Source organism: Peromyscus eremicus, chromosome 3, assembly GCF_949786415.1.
Source record: "Peromyscus eremicus chromosome 3, PerEre_H2_v1, whole genome shotgun sequence".
NCBI classification, from domain to species: domain Eukaryota; kingdom Metazoa; phylum Chordata; class Mammalia; order Rodentia; family Cricetidae; genus Peromyscus; species Peromyscus eremicus.
The window spans coordinates 156,799,636-156,823,037 of NC_081418.1; the positions used below are offsets into that span (position 1 = coordinate 156,799,636).

The 23,402-nt window shown below is 38.3% G+C and overlaps 1 protein-coding gene across 5 annotated transcripts in view; it reads right to left on the minus strand.

Moving 5' to 3' along the window:
* Positions 1 to 521: 521 nt before the first annotated feature.
* The window catches only part of Caprin2 (caprin family member 2), a 47,303-nt gene continuing 24,422 nt past the window's right edge, over positions 522 to 23,402 (minus strand). For 2 of the 5 annotated variants that reach the window (XM_059256415.1, XM_059256419.1), the window contains 11 exons: positions 22,134 to 22,790; positions 19,480 to 19,614; positions 17,024 to 17,093; positions 15,732 to 15,796; positions 12,838 to 12,942; positions 10,800 to 10,934; positions 6,521 to 6,689; positions 4,121 to 4,306; positions 3,753 to 3,853; positions 2,725 to 2,788; positions 522 to 1,423 (listed from right to left, as the gene is read on the minus strand). In XM_059256415.1, coding sequence (XP_059112398.1) covers positions 855 to 1,423; positions 2,725 to 2,788; positions 3,753 to 3,853; positions 4,121 to 4,306; positions 6,521 to 6,689; positions 10,800 to 10,934; positions 12,838 to 12,942; positions 15,732 to 15,796; positions 17,024 to 17,093; positions 19,480 to 19,614; positions 22,134 to 22,790 — 2,256 coding nt within the window. In that variant the 3' untranslated portion in view covers positions 522 to 854. The remainder of the gene's footprint in view (positions 1,424 to 2,724; positions 2,789 to 3,752; positions 3,854 to 4,120; positions 4,307 to 6,520; positions 6,690 to 10,799; positions 10,935 to 12,837; positions 12,943 to 15,731; positions 15,797 to 17,023; positions 17,094 to 19,479; positions 19,615 to 22,133; positions 22,791 to 23,402) is intronic. The other 3 variants (XM_059256416.1, XM_059256417.1, XM_059256418.1) reach the window with 3 other exon arrangements.

Consider the following 23,402-nt stretch of genomic DNA (forward strand, 5'->3'; position numbering starts at 1 on the left):
AGACAACAAAATGTAGCTAACTGTGCCTTGTTTTAATACACATAGCAGACAACAAAATGTAGCTAAATGAAGGGAGAATATACTCTATGGCAAGGAAGTAAAAACAGGTTCAAGGAGAATGTGTAGTTTGGCCATTGGAAAACATCCATCTTTTAATAAGTGAGATAGAGATGCATCAGAGAAAAGTAACCTGAGAAAGACCTAGTACATATATAAGCTCTTCTTTTAAAATAACCCATGAGCTAGGCAGTGGTGGCGCATGCCTTTAATCCCAGCACTCAGGAGGCAGAGCCAGGCAGATCTCTGTGAGTTTGAGGCCAGCCTGGTCTACAGAGTGAGCTCCAGGATAGGCACCAAAAACTACACAGAGAAACCCTGTCTCAAAAAAAAAAAAAAAAAAAAAAAAAAAAAAAACCAAAAAAATAACCCATGAGCTCATGAATCAACCATCATTCCAGAGTTGTCAGTGATTAATTCCTACCTCTCAATCAAACATTTATGAAAACATAAACAACTGGAGATGCAGTCTAAGTTTTTTATTGAGGCACAACAAGGCATTGTAACTTGTCTGAAGTTGAGGCAGTCAGTTCAGGAAGCTGACCCTTAACACGGTTGAGGGTTAAGTGCAAACAATACACATTCACTGTGTGACTAGCAAGGCTATATCACAATTTATAAAGTGCCAGATTAGTGCTAATTGTCATTCCGCTTCAAAGTTTTTACATAAAGAGAAAAACAAAAAAGTAAGGACCTCTTTCTTCCTCTAGGAACAAAATACTTTCCCCAACCAGGAAAGGACTACTTTTCCTTAGATCCACTAGTGAGAACTTCATTCTTTCACTCTGAATTAAATTTCAATCTTGATAAAGAAGATAGCCTGAAAATGTAGAGTATTTCCAGCTACTTCCATAAATCGCTCCCCTGTGTAAGCGCAACCATATCTGGTCTCCTTGGAGGAGCTGGAGAATGGCATGGTTGCTAGCCGTCTCATGGTCTGGAGCACCATCATTGGCATAGGCTGACACCAAGACCTCCTCATTCTTCATGAGGTTGACATACAGTGGTACATTCACAGCCAGCTTTAGCATGTGGAAAATGAATACATACGTGCCATTCACTGGGCAATTGAATCTACCAAGCTGAAGATCAAAGGTCTCTCCCAAGTTGTTCAGGAGAAGATCAAACACAATAGGTTGGTCTAAAGTTCCAGGAGCCAGATTGGATGTTCTGGCAGCTGAGAAGGCAACTCTCATTTGCTGAGGCAGAGGATAGACGTGTACTGGAAGGATGGCAGCTGCCGGGCTTGTCACTGGCACATCCACAGGGGTCATGCTCCGGGAGTCTCCTTGCCCAGAATCTCCACTGTTAAAAGTCTCACTGTCTCTCTCTGGGCTGCTCACCTGAGAGGAGTCGCTCCACCCTGCTGTTCATTAATAACAGTAAGTTTTTCAGTGAGCCTTTAGCTTTGACAAGACATTTAACATTAGTCAGCTAATGAAAACACAAGATTCCAAAACAAAAGCAATAGAATGTAGCCAGAAGGTCCTAAGAAATCTTGTATTGATTGCTTTCTGTTTTTTTAAAGGTCAAGAAAATGTGCCTTCCTCCCCAAATTGAGTAATTTACCAAAACTCATTAACAAAGACATATGGGTGTAGGTGCCCATGCACATGCATAAGAAGTCCAGAGGCTGGCATCAGAGAGCTTCCTCAGTCCCTCTCTACCTCTTTTTTTTTTTGAGCTCACTGACCCTGGAGCTCACCAAAAGCTAGACAGAATGGCCTGGCAAGCCTCTGAAATCTGCCCACTACCACTAGGGTTACAGGCAACTGCCAGAGAACCCAGCTTTTTACATAAATGCTGGGAATCTCAACCCAGGTCTTCATGCTTGCATGGTGAGCACTTTACCTAACACAGCCATCTCCTCAGACCTGAAATAATGTTTTAGGTGCTATGTAAAAACACTGTTCAATATGAGGAAGAGTATTATAGACTCTGACCATTTTCTCAAAATAGGAAGACTGCTTTGCTTTGAAAAATGTCTCTTTAATAACTTTTTCAATTACACTGAATCATTTAATGGTCTCTTCTCATTTTAACAAGTGTGATTAAGTACACTGCCCTATGTTTTAACTGCTGCTTATTCAAATCTATCATTGCTCCATATCATTTATACCATATATCAATGGTGTAAATTGTACCAATTATTTTAAAAGCCATCATTTTGGGGGCTGGAAAGGTGGCTCAGTGGTTAAGAGCACTTGTTGCTCTTGCAGAGGACCTGTGTTCAGTTCTCACTACCTATGTGGTTGTTCACAACCATCTGTAACTCCAGTTCAGTGGGATCAGATTCCTTCTTCTGACCTTCAAAGGTACCACCAAGCATACACATGGTGTACGGACATACATGCAGGCAAAACACACATACAAAATAAATATATCTAAAAAAGCCATTATTTTGAACCAGATTCAGCCTAAATTTAGCATGGGGAATTATGCTCACGTGAAGAAAAGAGAATTTTTTAGGAAACATACACAACTAAATTGACAGTTTCCTTATCATTCTTGCTAGTCTACTGCCTCATTCAATACTTTAGAATTACCGTTAAACAAACTGAAACTTCAACAGATAAATGCTGAAAGTAATGTGCTTTAAAGAGAAGTTGACAGAGGATACAGTGAAGTACAAGCATGCTTTGGGTAGATCTATATAATTACCCTTACCTCTTGAATTTGCCTGAAGACCACTAGATGTCCCTGATCTTTTATAACATTGCTGGAAATTATCCTAAAATGAATACATGAATATTTAACTTGGCACCAAAAATACAGAATAATTAGCATGGGAACACCATGTAAAAAATACAGTGCTCTACACAGAGAAACCCTGTCTCGAAAAACAAACAAACAAACAAAAAAAAAATACAGTGCTGAGTAATAATGGAAATTCAGAAGCAGAGATGGCCTCAGTCATTCAACTTAATATAAAAGGGCACAGTAAAGTAAGAAGAGCACATAAATTATTCAATATGACCCAGTTTGTAAATCAAATGTAAAGACTAGGGTCAGCGAGGAGTCTTAGTGGACAAGACACTTGTCACCAAACCTGACTAACCTGAGTTATATCTCTAGTACCCATACGATAGAAAGAGATAATCAATTCCTACAAATTATCCTCTAACCTCTATACGTGTGCCATGGTACACACACATGCACACATGCGCGCGCGTGCGCGCGCGCACACACACACACACACACACACACACACACAAATAAGTAAATAAAGTTTTAAAAGAAAAGTACTGGTGTAACCCAAATATAATCATGACAAAAGTTTATAAAGTTTGCTAAAATGGAATGTCTAAACCCCAATCAGTTTTGTCAGACACAAGGGAAAAAATTGCTATGTGATCAAATTGGAATAAACAAAACAATTAAACTTGTAAAGACGAATTCTGCTATATATAACAAGTAAGTTAAGTTGAAGGTAATTTAGTGAAACTAAGGAATACAAGCTCTGAAGTTTAAAAAAAATTTTGGCAATATAATTTTTATCCTATTTACTTGCTGTGTGACCACAAACAAGGAATTTAACCTCTGGACCCTTTTCCTATAAAGTGGAAAAGTGAGCTTATGTGAACATGTGAGGTTCTTTATACCTTTTAAATTCCATCTTCCCTTGATGATAGGAAAAATATTCACCAGTATCACATCCACAACTGTTCCACAATTCAGCTGCAATAACTACTTACCCTTTGAGTGTAGGGTGTTCCAGGACATTCTCTAGCTTGCAGCTGCAGTTGGCTGTAATTCCCATTGGAAGCTGAAGAGGGTCCTCTGTAACTATCGAAACCTAATGAATAAACAAACAACACACATAAAATGATGGGAAATGAAGCTCACTGAACTCTTTGGCTCTAAAAGTTAAACTGGTGGGGAAAAGGTAGACAGATCTTACAATGTCATCATTAGATGTATGTCTTCTTTTTTTGTTTTTATAGAGTATGAAATTTTATTACTATGTTCCCACTCTCAAAATTTATGGACTTGGTTGGTTTTTCCTTCTTGTCTTTTGTACATATACATTAAAATAATTTAGTACACTAGATTCAAAACATACCTTTGTAGCCACCAGGAGACCGATAGGGATTCATTAGTAACCTCCCACCACGTGTACATCCTCTCACAGACCCCCGACTACTGATGAACGGCTGAGCAGGTCTGGGAAACACACTTGTGGGTGCTGGGTAAAAGGCAAGGTTGCCATTGCTTACTTGAACAGTTCCATCAGGATGGTAACCTGCAGCTTAAGAGAAAACAATTTAAAGTCCAAGAGTTAAATGGTAATAAAAGCCCCATGTTATCAATACATATATCAAAATATATATTGATATACATGTAACATATATATATATACCTCTAACCTATATTTTCTCCCTTTAAAAACATACTTATGATATATAAGCATGTATGAGAAACAGAATATTACTCAATTTATAGAGGAAGGAAATCTAGCACAGTATGAATGAGCCTTGAAGGTGTTATATTAAATGAACTAAGTTACAACAAGAACAAGTACATGATGCCAACTCACATGAGGTAGCCAGGGTAGACAAATTCAAAGTCATAGTAGAATGGTTGATTCCAGGGGCCGGTAAGAAATGAAAAGGAGTTAGTGATAAACAGATACAGAGTTATTGCCAGTGAGTCATGGGGTGATGACTACTCAACAACTTAGATGTAATACCACAGAACTCTATGTGTAAAAATGTTAAAAATGATGCCAGGTATGGTGGTATATGCCTTCAAATCAGCACTTGGAAACAGGCAGGTGAATCTCTCTGGGTTTGAAACCATACTGGTCTATACTACAAGTTCCTGATCCACTAAAGCTACATAATGAGACATCTCAAAAAAAAAAAAAAAAAGTTAAAATGATTATTTTTACTTTATATACACTTTACAACAAATAAAAATATTAAGCTAAATATCCTAGATCAAGGAGTAAAAGAAAATTAATCCTAATCTTTTCTTTTTTTTTTTTTTTGAGGGGAGGACAGGGTCTCATGTACTGAGCTTGTTATATATCCAAGGATAACCATGAACTCCTTCTAATCTTGCTGTCTCCAACTCCCTATTGCTAGGATTATAGGCATCTTCCATTATACCTAGTTTATGCCAGTGCTGAAGATGAAACCTAGGACCTTTTGCATGTTAGACAAGCACTTTATAGCTGAGCTACATCCCCATGCCGTGAATCCTTATCGTACTAACATTCAAAATTGAGAAGGATAACCACAGCATCTGTTACGTAAAGTGTCCTATATTTCAGCAATACAGTAACAACAGAATGAGTGCCTCCACATCGAGATCTAGGACTCTACTTAATAATACTCTTTACCACTGAAGAAGAAAGCACCCAGAGTCTCAGTTTATTTGTGCAGTACATTAAAGGCTGCAATACCAATACTATAAACCTACCAGTGCTTCTGTATTAAGAAGGAAGGTTAAAAAAAAAATGAAATTTAAAGTTTTTAAAAAGAATGAAGGTTACCTATGCTTTCATCATTCAAAACAGCTTTAAAAGACTAAAACTGTCCCCATTCTCTGAGCTAACAGTACAATAACATTCTACATTATCTCCTCACATTGGTTTTTATTTTCTGTAAGAGCCATCATCTGTACGTATGGTAACACAATGTAATACAATAGCTTCAAAATCTTCACCAGAGCAGCTAGAGTGCCTCCCATCTATCTCAACCACTGTCTAGGTAACCAAAGCAATCAGACTTAAAAATAAGAGCCAACAAATCTAAAACAGGCACTGAAGTTCTACCTCTTCAAAGTTCAAATTAGGTGACAGGAGAGATGGTTCAGCAGTTAAGAGCACTTGCTGCTCTTTCAGAGGACCCCTAGGACCCACATCAGGCAACTCACAACTGACTGGAATTTCAGTTCAAGGAGATCCAATACCTTCTTCTGGCCTCCATACACATGTGGTATACATACACACATAAATAAAAATAGATCTTTAAAATAATAGTTCAAGATACTGGAGAGATAGCTGAACAGTTAAGAGCACTAGTTTCTCTTACAGAGGACCTGGGTCCCATTCCCAGTACACATGTGATGGCTTACAATATCCATAACTCCAATTCTAGGGAATCTGATGCCTTTTTCTGACCTCTGAAGGTATCAGGACATGCAAACAAAACATTTATAAACTTAAAAAAAAAAAATAAATCTTAAAAACAAAAAAAGTATTTTTTGTTAGCCGGGCGGTGGTGGCGCACGCCTTTAATCCCAGCACTCGGGAGGCAGAGCCAAGCGGATCTCTGTGAGTTCGAGGCCAGCCTGAGCTACCAAGTGAGTTCCAGGAAAGGCGCAAAGCTACACAGAGAAACCCTGTCTCAAAAAAAAGTATTTTTTGTTTTTTAAAGTTCCAGGGCCACAGAGGGTACTCCAATAAAGCATTGAGTTGGCATGTGGTACTTATACAGAATATATTCAGAAGTCTTACCAGTCTCTGGAGGTTGGGCTGTCTGTTCTATGTGTATAGCTGGGAGCTGGCATTGGGATATTGTCTGAGTACTTGCCGAAGTAAAATTTTGATTGTAGCCAGGTGAATAAGGAGATTCTTTCATTTCTTGTTCTTTCCGTGGAGGGAGAGGTGCATTAACATTAAACACCTTAAAAAAAAAAAAAAAAAAACACTGGGGTATGGTTCAGAGGAAATGCCTAAATAACATCTGTACAACTCTACCAGATTCTAAGGCACTAGATGGGCAAAGGATTTGAACAGACATTTCTCCAAAGACAACAACTAATAAATACATGAAAGCCTGATCATCATCAGGCATCAGGAAAATGTAAACTAAAACCACCATGAGATACCACTTCATATCCACTGGGACCACCACTATCAAAAGATGAAAAACAAGACTAAGCAAGGAGAAACTGGAACCACATTACTAATGGGAAAGTAAAATGGTACAAGCACTGTGGAAAACAGATGATGGCTCCTTATAAAGGTAAATATAACCCCACCAGTTTCATGTCTAGGTATCCACCCAAAAGAAGTGAAAGTCAAGACTTGAACAGACATGATATGACTTTAGTAACATTCTTCCTAAGGCAAAATGTAAAAGAACCTGAGTGAAATGAGACACATACTTTAAATATTATTCAGCCATAAAAAGAATGAAAATATGATGTATACTACATATCAAAAATATTATGCTAAGTGAAACAAGCTAGAAGGAGAGAATCAACTCCATAAAATTGTCCTTTGACCTCCACATGCATGCTGTACCATAGCAGGGATATCATGCCTGGTACTGTAAATCTGGTCAAAAGCTACTGTTGTTGCTTTATGATATAGTTATTCTGTCAAGCAGCTTTCTAAATATTTCTGTTTATACCCATAGATTTATGTTGCTTTGAACTTTGGTCAGAGAAGCTTCTTTTTGCAGTAGGTAGTATTAATGCAGAAAATAGCTAAGTATAAGTGACTGTGTGCACTCAGATGTGGATAAATCATCTTTTCAAACTCCCCTCACTCAAGGCACAGAGAACGTGGTGGAAGATGGGGTAGACGGAATTTAAGAGCTGGTAGATGAGAATAGGAGCCGTGGAATGATGAGGTTTGAACATGACATGGTTGCTGCACACATCAACCATGCATCACAGTAGGTGTGGTCACCTGCATAAAATTTATACAAGATTAAGCCAGTCAAAATTCCAACATGGATGGAGGAGGGGTCCCCAGACTCCACCCTCAACAGAGGAACTATTGGTAGTTGACAGCTACTGAAGAAGGGACAGTCACCCTCCTTTTGGGATGTGACCACTAGTATATGACTCACATCCCAGTGAATGGTCCCACAACCATGTGCATACAGGTAACATTAGTGGACTCAGGGTTATTACTGACAACAGCAGTGAAACATGACGTTAGAAAGAAGACAAAGATGGGGATCTTAGAGGAAGCTGGGGTGCTGGTGGTAAATGGATATGAAGTAATGATGAATAGATATGATCAAAACAGATTATATAAATGTATAAATTTTTCAAAGAAAAAATTTTTAAAAGATTTCAAAAACCCCTGTCAAGTTTTTATGCAAGATCCTAGGTTCAATCTCCAGCAAGAAAAAAGAAAAGAAAGCAGTTATTAAATTTTTACCATGCAGGAGTCTTCCAGACACCTAGCCACAAGTCATGAGCTAACACTTCTGTTTCCCTTTGCCTTCTCTACTCTGATGTTTTTGTAAATAGCAAACATAACTGATAGCAGTAACTTGTCTCTCATCTCTCTAGCCCTCTCCCTTCCATAGTCAAAGACCAGCTGTCAGAAAGACTTTAGTGGTTTGTTTTGTTTTACATTTCTATACCTCTAGTGAATAAAAATAATTCCTGAGCCCAGCATGGTGGAGCATACCTTTAATTCCAGTATTTAGGAGGCAGAGGCAGGCAGATCTCTTTGAATTCAAGGACAGTCTGGTCTACACAGCAAGTTCCAGGCTAGCCAAGGTTACAAAGTAAGACCTTGTCTCCAAAACAAAAACAAAAACCTTGTCTCAAAACAAAAAACAGTGCCTAGCTGAATCTCTATGAGTTCAGGGCCAGCCTAGTCTACATAGTGAGTTCCAGAACACCCAGGGTTACATAGTGAGACCTTGTCTCCAAAACAAACAAACAAACAAAAATCTGGTACATGCTTTTAAAATAGCTTGAGAGAGGCTCAGCTTTTAAGAGATGGTACTGTTCTTGCAGAGGTCTACAGTTACAGGGTGATCTAATGTTTCTGGCCTCTGAAGGCACCTGCGTTCATATGTATATATCCCCACACAGACACATACACATAATCAAAAATAAGAAAAATAAATCTTTAAAAATAAATAGTGCCTAACCTCCTGCTAAATAAAGTGATTGAGTGAGAACCTGCTTGAATTGGGCAGGCTTCAAAGAGGCAGAGCAGACAGAAAGCTATCAACAAAGAAGCACTATGACAGAACAACACAAGACAAGTCCAGTGGACTTGTCTGACAGGTTAGACAGGACTTCAATAGTTCAGGTGAAGGATTCTATTTCATCATGTGATGAACCACTGTCTGCTTTTAATTAGGCAAAAGTGAAAATAAATTTGAGCGGCAATATTATGAGGCTGCCAGGGAAAGAAGAAAAGCAAGTAGGAAAAGACCCTCAAACTGTGCAGCCAGAATAGGAGGGCCCATGAATTCATGCTACTGAGTCTAGCAGCCCTGCTCTGTCCTGGTATGGAGCATGAAGCACCAGCAAGAAAGGTGCTTACTGCTCCACTGAATGGTTTTCTCTCCCTGGACAATACACCAATCTAGAGTCACATTATCTTTTTCTTTCTTTTCTTCTTTTCAGACTTTTTTTGTATGAATGTTTGCCTTCATGTATATATGTACACCATGTGTGTGGCTGCCGCCCACAAAGGCCAGAACAGGATGTGGGATCATGCCCCTGGAAGAGGAGTTACAGACTGCTGTAAGCTACCAAATCTGGGTCCTCTATAAAAGCAGCAAGTGCTCTTAACCATTGAGCCACCTCTGCAGGCCCTGAAATATTATGTTTTTAAAGTTTTAGACTACAATTTGTAGAGGAATACACATTGAGAACACACACACACACAAATCTGAACAAACCTAAATCTTTATGAGCCAGAATGAGACTAAAATAAAATTAAATGAGTATTTCAACAATGATAGAACTAACTCATATATGCATTCTCTTACTTCAGGTTACTGAAACTAGGACCCTCAGTAATACAGAATCAGTAATTATTAATAATAAGCTATTACCAAAACAGTATGTTTACCATCCACATATTCCTTTTGTGGGGAGGGAGTACTGGGGATCAACCACACACATTTTTACATGGGTCCTAAGCTTTGTCTACTAATTTTCAGAGAGGAAACAAGACTCTGATAAAAAATACTCCTAGAACAAATCACTGTATTATTTTTTTAACTTTATTTTATATGCATTGGTGTGAAGGTGTCAGATCCCCTGGAACTAGAATTACAGACAGTTGTGAGCTGTCATGTGGGTGCTGGAAATTGAACCTGGGTCCTCTGGAAGAGCAGCCAGTGCTCTTAACCGCTGGACCATCTCTCCAGCCCAAACAAATCACTCTTAAGAATAGGTCCCATGCCCAGCAGTAGATGGACAACATAAATAAAACTCAATGGCATCTTTGGAGGTTCTCTGTCTCATGTTAAATCAGGACATTTTTTTTTCTACCTTACAGGTCCTTTGCATATACACTATGGCTTCTGGTTTGGGGGATCTTATGGGACTCCTGTGTGTGCAAATGTGTGTGTCTCTGCATCTACATGTGTTTCTTGTGCTTTTTCTTTGGCTCTTTTTCTTGTTTGGTATTTTGTTATATTCTGAATTTTTTATTGTATTTTATTTTACTTTATTATTATTCCTTAAATGCCTCTTTGTTTTCTAAAGAGAGACAGATACGGTGTGGATCCAGATAGGAGAGGAAGTGGGGAGGAACTGGGAAGAGGAAGGAGAAGGGAAACCATAGTCAGAATGTATTGTATGAAAAAAAAATCTATTTTCAATAAAAGGAAAAAATACTTCTTAAATATTCTGGAGGTTGTAGATTTAATACTCTGTCACAAACATTATTTACAGTGGACAAATATAAACATCAGCAGCCCTAATAATTGCAACATGAAGGCATACTTTTCATCCACTACCAAAGACAGGTGTGAGAAACCATGGATCTTCAATTGCCATCATTTTCCTTATATACTCACTGTCTGCATGGCTTGAAAGGGTGCTGTGCTAATGGCTGCTGAGCTCCCACTTGCAGGAGGTAACTGGAAACCCTTTGACAAGGGAGGATTTGGAGAAGCAAGTGCAGATGCTGGTTTGCTCCGGGAAACTGCCATCTATGGAGGAGAAATGCAGCATCAGCCATACCTGCCATATGACAAGAGGTTAACTTGCACTAAGCTCCAAGCTGACACAAGTCAGCAAGTTCTTTAGGATGACACGGGAATACAGGAATGCAGAGAGCAGCATTTGCTTACAATTTTTAAACCTCGGCTGCTGAGGATGCACACTAGCACTCGCTTTTTGATAGGGTGCTGACAAAGTGAGCACCACACAAGGGGATCTCAACTTCCTACCGGCACCAAGCTATCTGCAAGCCCTGAATTACTATTTCCAACTAATAGTCTAATATTATTCCAAATATATGCAAAGACTGAATTTAGGAGAAACTTTTGGTTAGTTAGTCCCTTAGTGTTATTTCTCTATTTAAAAGATTGGTGGATTTCTAAGTCCTCTGCCTAAAAAATAAAACAACTTTGATATAATGTAAGTAATCTTTACCTATAAAGCCAAATTAATATGACACAAAACCCAATCCCAACAAGATTATAAAGCAGACCACTGTAGGTCACTTGGTAAAAATCACTTTTTCCTTGTCATAAAGAAGCCAACTATCTTAAATATAGACCAAATGAGCACTATAATAACTAATCACCTATGCTTTCTTACAGTCTATATGAATTCTCATTTATTAGTTCACCTCAAAAATCTAACCTAAGAGTTATTAAATTGCCCCAAAATTCATTCCATCCATGTGTATCTAGCTCAAGGATTTGCTCAAACCGCAAAGGCTGAGATTTAGAACTACACACAAACCTCATACTGTCAAAATGCTTGTTTTGTTTGTTCTTGGAAAGAGTTTCTCCCTATAACCCTGGATGTCCTGGAACTTGCTCATAGACCAGGCTGGCCTGAAACTCAGAGATCTGCCTGCCTCCTGAGTGCTGGGATTAAAGGCATGGGTCACCACCTCCGACTTGTCAAAATGCTTTTGATAAGATGAGTCAGAGAGATTGTAACTCATTCCAACTCAGTGTTAATAACACTATAAAAAACAAATCTTCAGTTATATGAATATTTTCTCCTAATCCTACCTAAAGCTTTTCTCTTTTTTATATTAAAAAATGATATTAAGAAAACCTAATACTTTGTTATTTTAAAGATATACTTTATTTTTAAGTATGTGTATGTGTGAACATATCCGTGTTTGTGCATGTGAGTACAAGTGCCCATGGAAGCCAAATGCCTCAGATTCCCCAGGCTGGAGTCATAGGTAGTAGTGAGCTCCTTGATTCAAGTGTAGGAACTCAAGATTTAGGTCTCCAAAATCAGTACATGTTCTTAATCACTGAACCAACCATCTCTCCAACCCTGTATGCTTATTAAAATAAATTAATAAATTGACTAAGCTGGGCCATAGTCTCCTGGAATCCCAACATTTGAAAAATGGAAGCAAAAGGATCAGGAATTCAAGGTCAGCCTGAGTGACAGGAGATCATCTCAAAAAATAGTAATAGGGAAGCTGGAGAGATGGCTTATCAATCAAGAGACCTTGTTGCTCTTGCAGAGGACCTGGGTTCAATTCCTAGCACCTACATGGTAGTTTATAACCATCCTTAACTCCAGTTACAGGGATTTAATGCCCTCTTCTGACCTCCTTGGGCACCAAGTACCATGTGGTGCACATGTATTAATGCATAAAATAAAATTAATAAATATTTTAAAACTTAAAAATAATAATTCTAAAAATATATTTATTAGGTAAAATAAGTACTATTAAGTCTACATACACGGCAAAGCCAAAAATAGTGACCTGTGTATGTTCTAGGACCACATCTACAGAAAGTAATGCATTAATAAATACAAACACTATAATTCCACCAATCATGCCAGTAATTCATAAGCTCATTCTGCCATTCTTTGAGACAGCAAAGAAATTAAGATCACAGGTCTCATTACCTCAGGGGTCTCTGAGGTCATAAATTCTGTTTCAGTTCCCGAAGAAGCCTGATCAGTAGTAACCAAGCAAGCATTTGAGCTACAAGTAACTGGAGAAGAAGTCACCTAGACACAGGAAGATAGAAACATTGTCAACACATGCTGTGTTCACCTCATATTTCCTGAGTGCTGGACTCCTTGACATGTCACTTTTACTAGCACTCAGTGGTGTCAGTCAGTATGCTAAGTGCACTACAAATATTAATACACTTCATCCTAACAAATCTGTGTAGTAAGCACAATTATCCTCATTTTAGGGACATCAAGAAGAAGCAAAAATAGTTGGACAGGGGTAGCTCACGCCTTTAATCCCAGCACTCAGGAAGCAGCAGACTGATCTCAGGATCTCTGAGCTCGAGGCCAGCCTGGTTTACAGAGCAAGTTCCAGGACAGGCTCCAAAGCTACACAGAGAAACCCTGTCTTGAAAATAACAACAACAAAAGCAGCAGGAGAGAAAGGTGAAGTAATCTGCCCAAGAGTAGAACAAAGTTCAGTATCAGAACACTTAGATTCACACACTGCTTTTCCAAGACTGTCCCAGTTACACACATAACATCAGCCTTGCTGACCAAGATTCTTGGCCCTAAAAATCTGGTACCAGATCTGCAATGTGGCTGGCACTTCACAGTGCATGCTGGCAAGCTAGGCACAGGGCTAATCAGGCTTCTGGTCTGAAGACTTTTCATGCCTTACAAGGTAGACAGAAGTATAAAAAGGATGGAGGACAAGCTCTACAAAGATCAAAACAGTATCAAAGCTCTAAGAGAAAATTAAGAGTTAGAAGCAGGTATAAAATAAAAACTAGAAACAAGCACAAAAGGAAATAAAAACTAGAAACAAACACAAAAGGAACTAAGGCTTTGACAACTTAACAATAACACACTGAGCAGTTCAGTGGGAAATCTATGGTACTAAAAAGGTATTAGAATGTAAGAGAAATCTAAAGAAAGAAAGTAGTTATTCATCTGAATCTTTCAAATGTTAATGGACTAGACATTATTAATATAATTCTTGACTGTATCTATTGTATATACTTATTAGTTTTTCTTGTATTAGTTATAAGCTTTTTTTAATTTTAGAAAAAAGACAGGAAATGTGGTGGTATTGTGTTCCCCAAAATATCTGGGGTCAGAGAACAGAAAAGCCACTAGATACTTAGGATAGGCAGTGGTAGCACAAGCCTTTAATCCTAGCATTCCAGAGGCAGAAACCCATGTGTTCAAGGATACAGCCAAGCATGGTGACTCACGCCTTTAATCCCAGAAAGCAGCCTTTAATCCCAGGGAGTGGTGGTAGAAAGCAGAAAGGTATATAAGGCGTGAGGACCAGAAACTAGAAGCATTTGGCTGGTTAAGCTTTTAGGTTTTGAGCAGCACAGTTCAGCTGAGAGCCATTTGGATATGAGGACACAGAGGCTTCCAGTCTGAGGAAACAAGATCAGCTGAGAAGTTGGCCAGGTGAAGTTAGCTGTGGCTTGTTCTGTCTCCCTGATCTTCCAGTGTTCACCCCAATAACTGGCCTCAAGTTTGATTTAATTAATAAGACCTTTTAAGATTCCTGCTACATCGATAGCTAAGTGCTTGTGCAACCAATCCTGCATCCCAATACTTCTTCAAGGTTCTCAGAAGCTCCAATAGCATCACAGGTAAACCAGAAATCAATGAGTGGTAACCAAACATCAAAGTGGTTATGTTTCTATAACCTGCTTCCCAGCACTAGGGTAGTAGTCAGTAGGATCAAGAGTTCAAGGTCATCCTCCTCAACTACATAGTGGATTCTAGGCCAGCCTGAGCTACTGTTGCATAAGAAGACTTTGTCTCAATAAAATAAAAAAAACAGGCACAGGCACACACGCATGCATACACATACGTACATACGTGTACACATACACATACACACACACACACACACACACACACTTTCGCAACAGAAAGTGTTGATAGGCCAGCCTGGTCTACCAGGCTAACCAGGGCTACATAGTCAGACCCTGTCCATCTCATCACCACCCCCAAAGAGTTTAGAGAAATTTTTTTTAATGCTTTAGAATATTTTATATACTAAACACACACAATTTAGATCTAATCAAAATATTAGATTTATCAGATTGTTCTAAAACTATGCTTTTTCTAGTACTTTGAATTAAAATAATAAGCCAACCCATCACAGCTGGGACTGGCTACTGTTGAGCTATACTTGTTTCCAAGGAAAACCCACAGATAATAAGTTAATCTTCCTTTGTCCACTTAATAGTTAAGCTAAAAAGACTTTGAAAGCCAGTGCCATGAAATGCACCTATTACCCCAGGGCTAGAACAATGAGACAGGAAGATCACAAGTTCAGGACCACCCTGGACTACAAGGCAAAACCTGGCTCAAAATACAAGCAAAATGACAAATTTTACTTAAAAGTTTCACTTAATGGGGTTGCAGATGTTGCAATCACTCTTGCCTCTAAATTATCACTTAAGTAGAGTAGCCAGAAGTAACTTTATGTACTGGTGAGTAAATATGGTGTTTGAGACCAGTGGTTCTAAATGCAAGTAGACAGACTCACCCAGAGAGGTTATTAAAAGCACAAATGCCACTAGCATGCTAGCACAGGACAACATTCTAGTACTCCCAAGGCAGGAAAATCACAAGTTCTAAACCAGTCTAGGCTACAGAGTGATTTCAAGGCCAGCCTGGGCTACATTAAGAGACTTTGTCTCTAAAAATAATAGTACACACACACACAGAGGAAATTCTATTATAGTAGGTCTAAGATAAAATCTAGAAAAAAAAATTTCCAATTATTCTTGCCAAAGAAGTCTTCTCCTTGAAACAAAGAGTGTAAGTCAAATTAATCTACAAGTTACCTGTAATGGCTCTTGAAGAAAACTTCTTTGATTGGACAAGTTTTGTTCTGAAGATACTGTAGAGACTAAAATAAATCAAACAATTAAGGGGAGAGAAATGTTAGTACATATCAACTTGACAAGACAAAGTATCAGCTGGAAGAATAGGTTCCTACTGCAACTTTGAAGAGAGCAGACTGGATACTAGTTAGAAACACTAATTCTGTCTGTGGTATATGGTGATGTTGTTTTTTTTATTGTTTTTAGTATTTTTATTATTATTATTTATTTACATGCACATGTATGTATGTTTGTATATGGGCGTGTACCTAAGGTTAGGGCCATCCCCTGGAGCTGGAGTTACAAGCAGTTATAAGCTGCCTGATGCGGGTGCTGGGAATTGAAATCAGGTCCTCTGCAAGAACAATACATGTTCTTAACTACTGAGCCATCTCTCATGGTGATGTCTTAAGGTTATATGGTTAAAAGCAGCATTTCAAAGCTTCCAAAAGAAAAGAACTATGACTTTCAAAAAATTACTGGGGGTAATAATCCAGAAGACAAAGACTAAGACATTATGAGTTGTCACTAACTGATACAGATAATCTTCATAGTAAGTCTTAGCTGGTCATCTATTTGTTTAGATTTTTCCCCTGTGGTTATACATATTAATACACTTTTTACAATTACATAGTTTTCAATTTGGTTTCTCTCATTAATATGAATCACTTCTGTTAACTATCCTGTTTGTTTCACCCAGCATTACAGCATCAGTCTTTAGCAGGTGTTCAATGCTTACCACAGTTGGACTATGGCTTGATCATGTCATTCCTTATCTGAGAGAAATTAGCATGGAGCCAGAGGCCTAAGCTTTGAGGCATCACACCAGTTTTAGATTCAGGTTCCATCATTAGATATCATGGTATTCACTGTTCTAAATAACAGGACCCAAAAAGCTCCACACTAGATTCACAGTTCAAAGGTCAAGTAGGTTCTAGTCAGAAATCACCCCAGAAAGAACATGAAAAATTGTTAAACCAATTATTAAGCATTTCTACTTGCCCATCTGAGGACTTTTCTCTAACAAATGTAAACATGTTCCTGAAGTATACTTATGTCCTAATGATAATTTATCCCTATGCAACTCTACTGACTGATGGATACAATCAGAATAAATTAACAAACACTTAAGCTACCTGGAATGAATGATTTGTAAAAAAAAAAAAAAAAAAAAAAAACACTAAATAAATAACTGTTAGCTATAAAGCTGTTTGTTTTAAGTCTTTAGAATTATTATTCTCCTACTGGGTTACCTGGAGAAGCTGAAGGCGGCTGTGACGATGGAATTGCACTTGAGGGTTTGTCAAAATCTAAAACAGACTCCTAAAAATGAGATTTTTAAATAGTGAGAAGAAACACAGATGATTCATTTAAAGTGATTAAGTAGCTCACTGTATTGACCACAACTTTTACTAAAGGTGCAGGCATCTAGCAAATTCCTACCTTGTGGTTTTGTTTTTGGCTTTTTTGTTGTTGTTGCTGTTGTTTATTTGTTTTGGTTTTTTGAGACAGGGTTTCTCTGTGTAACAGCTATGACTGTCCTAGAACTCACAGAGATCCACCTGCCTCTGCCTCCGGAGTGCTGGAATTAAAGGCATGTGCCACCATTGCCCAGCTCTACCTTGTGATATTAACAAATATTCTTAAATAAGAACTTAAAGAATCAAAACTAAACCCTAAAGTTACTGTCAAACCTCAAGGTTGGGTCAAGTATTAAAACTAGAACAGGACTCTAAGGCCAACTTAGAAATGCACTCCTGAAGTGAGTTTTAAGCATAAAATGTTAGTCTAGTCTAATTTGAACTTAAATCCTTATTATACCTCAAAAATTAGAAAGTCTGTTTATTTTTATCTCAACCACTCACTACTTCATGCTGATAAACATTTTATGATGAGAAACTGTTCTCTTCTCAAATCTGTGTATCAGGGTTCTCTCAAGAAACCCTCCCAGACTGTGCTTACTTAAGCTAGAAATGTTCAGGAAGCATCCTAGTTCTTTCATTTATCTTCAAATTATCTTTCACTTTGCAGACTAGGGCTGGAAATTAAAGAATCTGACTGGAGTTATGCAGCTGGCAAGAAACAGGACTGGTGTTTACACCCAGGCCTAAATCCAAAGCTCAAGACCTACATCCTTTATTTACATTTGCTTTGTTTACTTGAGTAGTCAGGCCTCAGTAATATAATGCTGTTCTGAAATTCTCTAAAAGTCTATGTCACACTATTTAACTAAACACAGTCTTTCATGATGCACTGGTGGTACAGGCCTTTAATCCCAACATCTGGGAGGCAGAAGCAGGCTGATCTCTATGAATTCAATGCCAGCCTGGTCTACATTCTGAGTACCAGGCTAGCAAGGCTACACAGTCAGACCCCATCTTAAAGTGAAAAAAGTCATTTATACAATTTAACATTTAACTATTGATTTAACCCAAGTTCCCATCTTCTATATCTTTAAAGGCAGGTGATGAGTGTCTCATAATTTTTTAGATAGTGGGACCTGACAGACCGAGCAGCAAACAGGTTCCCAGTCTTAGGGCAACTACCAATGACTCACAGCAGCCCTACACTTAAAAACATGATGCTTCTGATACATTTAATTAATTTCTTCACATAAACTTTAAAAGTGAAGGCTACTATGTCTTTTGCACTAAAATAAATAAACAAATAAATAGCATGGCAGAAAGTAGAGTAACTTGCCCCGATAGCTAGAAAACTACAGAAACAGGACATCACTCTGCACAATGGGATCTAGATTCTTAGCAATTTAACCACAATGTTTCATATAAAAGTTACTAGTTCCACAAGTATTACTTAAGATTCATTTTTAAAATAGATCTAGATAAAATGTGTGGCATAAAAGTTATGGGAGTAACCAACCATTTCCTAATTGAATTTTATGACCATCCATAGGAGGAAATTCATCTCTGGTACTGTAAACCTTGTCATATGACCATGACTTACTTAGGGTTGCAGAGAGGAGTGGCCTTAGGTAGACAGCCTACTATTGTTTTGCTAAATGAGCTTATTATCAAAGTACCTTCTAAATACCTATGTTTATACCCACAGTTTAATACTACCTTCAACCTTGGTCAGAGAAGCCTTTTGCAGTGGGCAGCAGTCAATGCAGAGACTCCTAACTGGTCAGTTATTGAACACTCAGCTCTAAATGGGACATATATAAATCAACTCCTTCAAAGCTCAAGGAATAGCCCAGAGGTAAGCACAGAAGATGGGGAGGAGAGCCATGAAACGCTCTCTTCTGGACATGACAAAGCTCTTGCACTCATGAACTCACAGAAGCTATGGTGACCTACAGAAATTCAAGCTAGTCAATATCCCAACACAGATGATTAAGGGATTTATGAGGCTCTACCCCTAGCTGGAGTTATCAGCAACTGATAGCTGCTGGAGGTGCTGGGTGGAGGGAACACATCACTTTTCTCGTGACTGCTAGATTGCTTTTTCTCTAGTAAATGGGTAAATGGTCCCACACTCACACACATGCAGGCAGCACTAACTAAATGCTGTGGTTTATTTTTAAAAAGAGGATGAGAATATGAAGGGGAGACTGGGAAGTATTAAGGGCTACAAGAGACAATGGGAAGGGGGAACTTGAACTGGATATGATCAAGATATACTATACATGTAAGAAATTATCAAAGAATTAAAACTACTCTAAAAAAAAATAAAACAAAACAGCTCATACTTGCATAAAGTTACAAGTTCCTTGAATCTGGGTCATGAGGTCCTGCAGCTTTTCTTTCCTCAACAGGGGATCCTTTGGAAAGGCAGAGGAAGAGTCTATAGGCTGAGGCACAGACTTAGGCACGGACTTAGGCACCTACAAGACAAACCCACCAAGTGTGAGTCTCAATCAGGAAGCTTACTTTACTATTACATCTTCAGAAATCAAACGTAAATACTATTTATTAGACTTAACACAGTAAGAATTCTTACATAAATCCATTTTCCAATTCATTTGTTTTCCCCTTTCGAATCAACTTTAATGAAAATCTTTCTAAAAAATGAAGCATTCTCTTTCTTAAAGGGCCTTCTTTTAAAAGTGTTTCATTATAGATAGTTATTACTATTTGCTCTCTGTGATAAGAAGTTACTGACGAGCCGGGCGGTGGTGGCGCACACCTTTAATCCCAGCACTTGGGAGGCAGAGCCAGGCGGATCTCTGTGAATTCGAGGCAAGCCTAGGCTACAGAGTGAGTTCCAGGAAAGGCGCAAAGCTACACAGAGAAACCTTGTCTCGAAAAACCAAAAAAAAAAAAAAAAAAAAGAAGTCACATACCAGCTTCTCATCAAGGCAAAAATTGCTATTAAATATGCATCCCATTTTTAAGACACATATGATTTCAGAGTCATTAAAAGATTTATAAATACATATCTATCCATATACAATATATATACAATCCACATACAAATATCCATTTGCAATATGCACACAATAGGATTGAGGAAATACTTTATTATATTTAACTTAAAAAGTATACTCTTAGGGCTGGAGAGATGGCTCAGAGGTTAAGAGCACTGCTTGTTCTTCCAAAGGTCCTGAGTTCAATTCCCAGCAACCACATAGTGGCTCACAACCATCTGTAATGAGCTCTGGCGCCCTCTTCTGGCCTGCAAGCATATATGCAGGCAGAACACTGTATACATAATAAATAAATAAATCATAATAAATAAATAAATCTTTAAAAAAAAAGTATACTCTTGGAGGCTGCTGCTGCTGCTGCTTAGAGGCTCTCATGATAAATTGGTAGACACCTTGAATTTACCCTAATTAACATTTACAGTTGTCGCTTTTTTTTTTTAACTTTATGTGTGTGGATGTTTTGTCTCTGTGCAAGTGTGTGTGTGTGTACCATTTATGTGCTTGGTACCTGCAGAGGCTAGAAGGCATCAGATAGCCAGAACTGGAATTACAGGTGTTGTAGCTGCCATAAGGGTGCTGGGAATCAAATCACAGTCTCCTCAGGAAGAACAGCCAGTGAGTGCTCTTAACCACTGAGCCATCTCTCCAGTCTTTAGCCATATTTTTATAGCTAAGATCAGCTGTTCATAGAGAAATGAGTGCCATCTTAGTTACTGAAAGAGCCTAAAACTTTAACATAATGGTACCTGTGCCATAAAAGCAAATTCAGTATGTTTGGCCTTTTATAACTAAACAGCCTTGGTTTTTGGTATCATTCAACAAAAATCATGAGATCAACATTCTGCTATGGTAAAGGTTCAAATACCCAGCAGATTTACAAATTAGGGGGGACTTGTGGGCTTTTTTGGTTTTCTGGGTTTTTGTTTTTTTTGGGGGGGGTTGTTTGTTTTAAGACAAGCTTTCACTATGTAGCACTAACTGGCATGGAACTTGCTATGTATAGACCAGGCTGGCCTCAAACTCTCAAATTAGAGTTCTGTTGTCTTACTGCTTTATTGGGATAATAAAATGGGGTTTTTAATATGCATTTGGAAAACAGCAATCATAGAATTACTACTAGATATTATAAATTAATGAAGTGTGGCTGTCAATCTTCTACAAGGGCAGGAATAAGATAAAATATTAGCACTTGAAGAGAAGAAAAGAAAAGAAAAAGAAAAAGCCAGGAGTAGTGGCACATACCTCCAATGCCAGCACTGAGGAGGCAGTGGATCTCTGAGTGTTTTGGTTTTGGGGTTTTTTTTTTGTTTTGTTTTGTTTTTGTTTTTGTTTTTGTTTTTATCTCTGAGTTTAAAGCCAGACTGGTCTACATAATGAGTTCCAAGCCAGCCAGAGCTTCATAATGAGATCTTGTCTCAAAAACAAAAACAAAATCCAGGTGTGGTGGCATACACCTTTAATCCCAGTACTCTGGAGGCAAGTGGACCTGTGAGTTCAAGACCAGCCTGGTTTACAAAACAAGTTCCAGGACAGCCAGGGATGTTACACAGAGAAACCCTATGTCAAAAAAGAAGAAAAGAAAAAAAGAAAAAAAAAAAGACAAATTACTCTAAAATTCTCTTTCTATAAGGCAGCACTGAAAGGTAGTTTTGTTTATTTATAAAACGCAATGTTTTGACTTCTCCAAACAAAATGATTCTTCATACTATTAGATTACCAAAGCCTTGATCAGAAAGTTCCTAGCTGAACAGCAGGTGGTTAAAGGTCAACTACCAAGCTGGGGTGGAGAGCCTTGGGAGTTAAGTCTTTAATAAACAAAGTGATGACACGTTTGCTTCATAAGCAATATTAAATAATTTATAATTTAAGAACAAGCAATACTAGCTGAGATTAGACAAAGATCATTCCTTACAAACCTCACATCCTGAGAGAGATTTATCATCAACAGGATGAGGCAGATATAGAAATCTACTCACATCTTTGGGTTCTACATTCAACTTCCTGGGCATGAGCTGGTCATTTGGTAACAGGCCTGCCGAAGCTGCTCCCCAGGACTTTAGAGAAATCTGTGACTGTGGTGCTAAGGAGTGTTTCTGGTTCTCAGCGTTGTTTTCCCAGGACATCGGAGTTCCAGGCTTCGTTGAATCCTGTTCTCTGCACATAGGAGTGGTCCAGGACTTGCTGCCGCTCTGTTCACTCTGCACAGATACTGTCCAGGATCCAGGAGGTAGCTTCTTTGGATCTTGTTCTTTCTGTGGCTGAACCACCCATGGCTTTGGTGTTTCCTGTATGTTTTGCTCTTTTTGAGGGCTGCCCACTTTGGACTTAGGGGTTTCTGACTTCCGCTGACTGACAGGTATCATAGAAACCTGCTGCTTCTGCTCTTCCTGCAATGTTGACCTGAGATTCCCCTGATCTAAGGAAACCACAGGCTTTGATACCTCCTGGGACTTAACAGAAGACTCCCAAGGCTCCAAGGACTCCTGCTTCTTCTCTTGACCATCTGGTTCAGGAAGCATATTCCAGCATTTGAGGAGATTTGGTTTTCTAGCATAATCTGCTTCCCAAGATCGTTCCGCATTTTCTTGTTTTCTTGAATAATTTACTTCTGTCATATAGCGTCTGTTAAGAAACTAAGCCAGAGAAATAAACAATGTGCTTCAGGCTTCAAATGCATAGACTTTGAATGTAATGTTTAACTCTATTAGTATTCCTACGTCTATCAGTCTCACATGAAAGTAAGTGACATGAAAGTCTTTCCTTACCCTATTTGAAGAAACTGGACTATTTCCATATCTACTCTTTCTTCCTCATTTAACAGAAATGTAAACTTTGACACTTCAAAAGAGAAGGAACTACACGTTATAGTACCACAATCACTTTATGTAGTCCCTTTACCAAAGCAATTTTGTCTTTGCTAGTCCGAGGGTCTTTCCACACATCTGTTACCCTCCTTTAAAAGTCACAGCCAGGATAGTTCAATTACAGAAAATTACACTGTTTAGCTGTATGTCTCCTCAGTTCCCAGGTTTTCTCTATTTCCCTTACAGATCTATTATATTGTGCATCTGTTTCTCCAATTCTTTTCAGCTTCCACAAATTTCAATGTCACTTAAAAAGAGTAAACACTCTCTTCTGCTATTAATGTAAATCCGGTAACAAAATTCTATACATCCTTAAAATCTAACGTAAGGATTTAAAACAGCAATAGCTAATGCTAAAGAAGTTACTATGTACCAGACTAG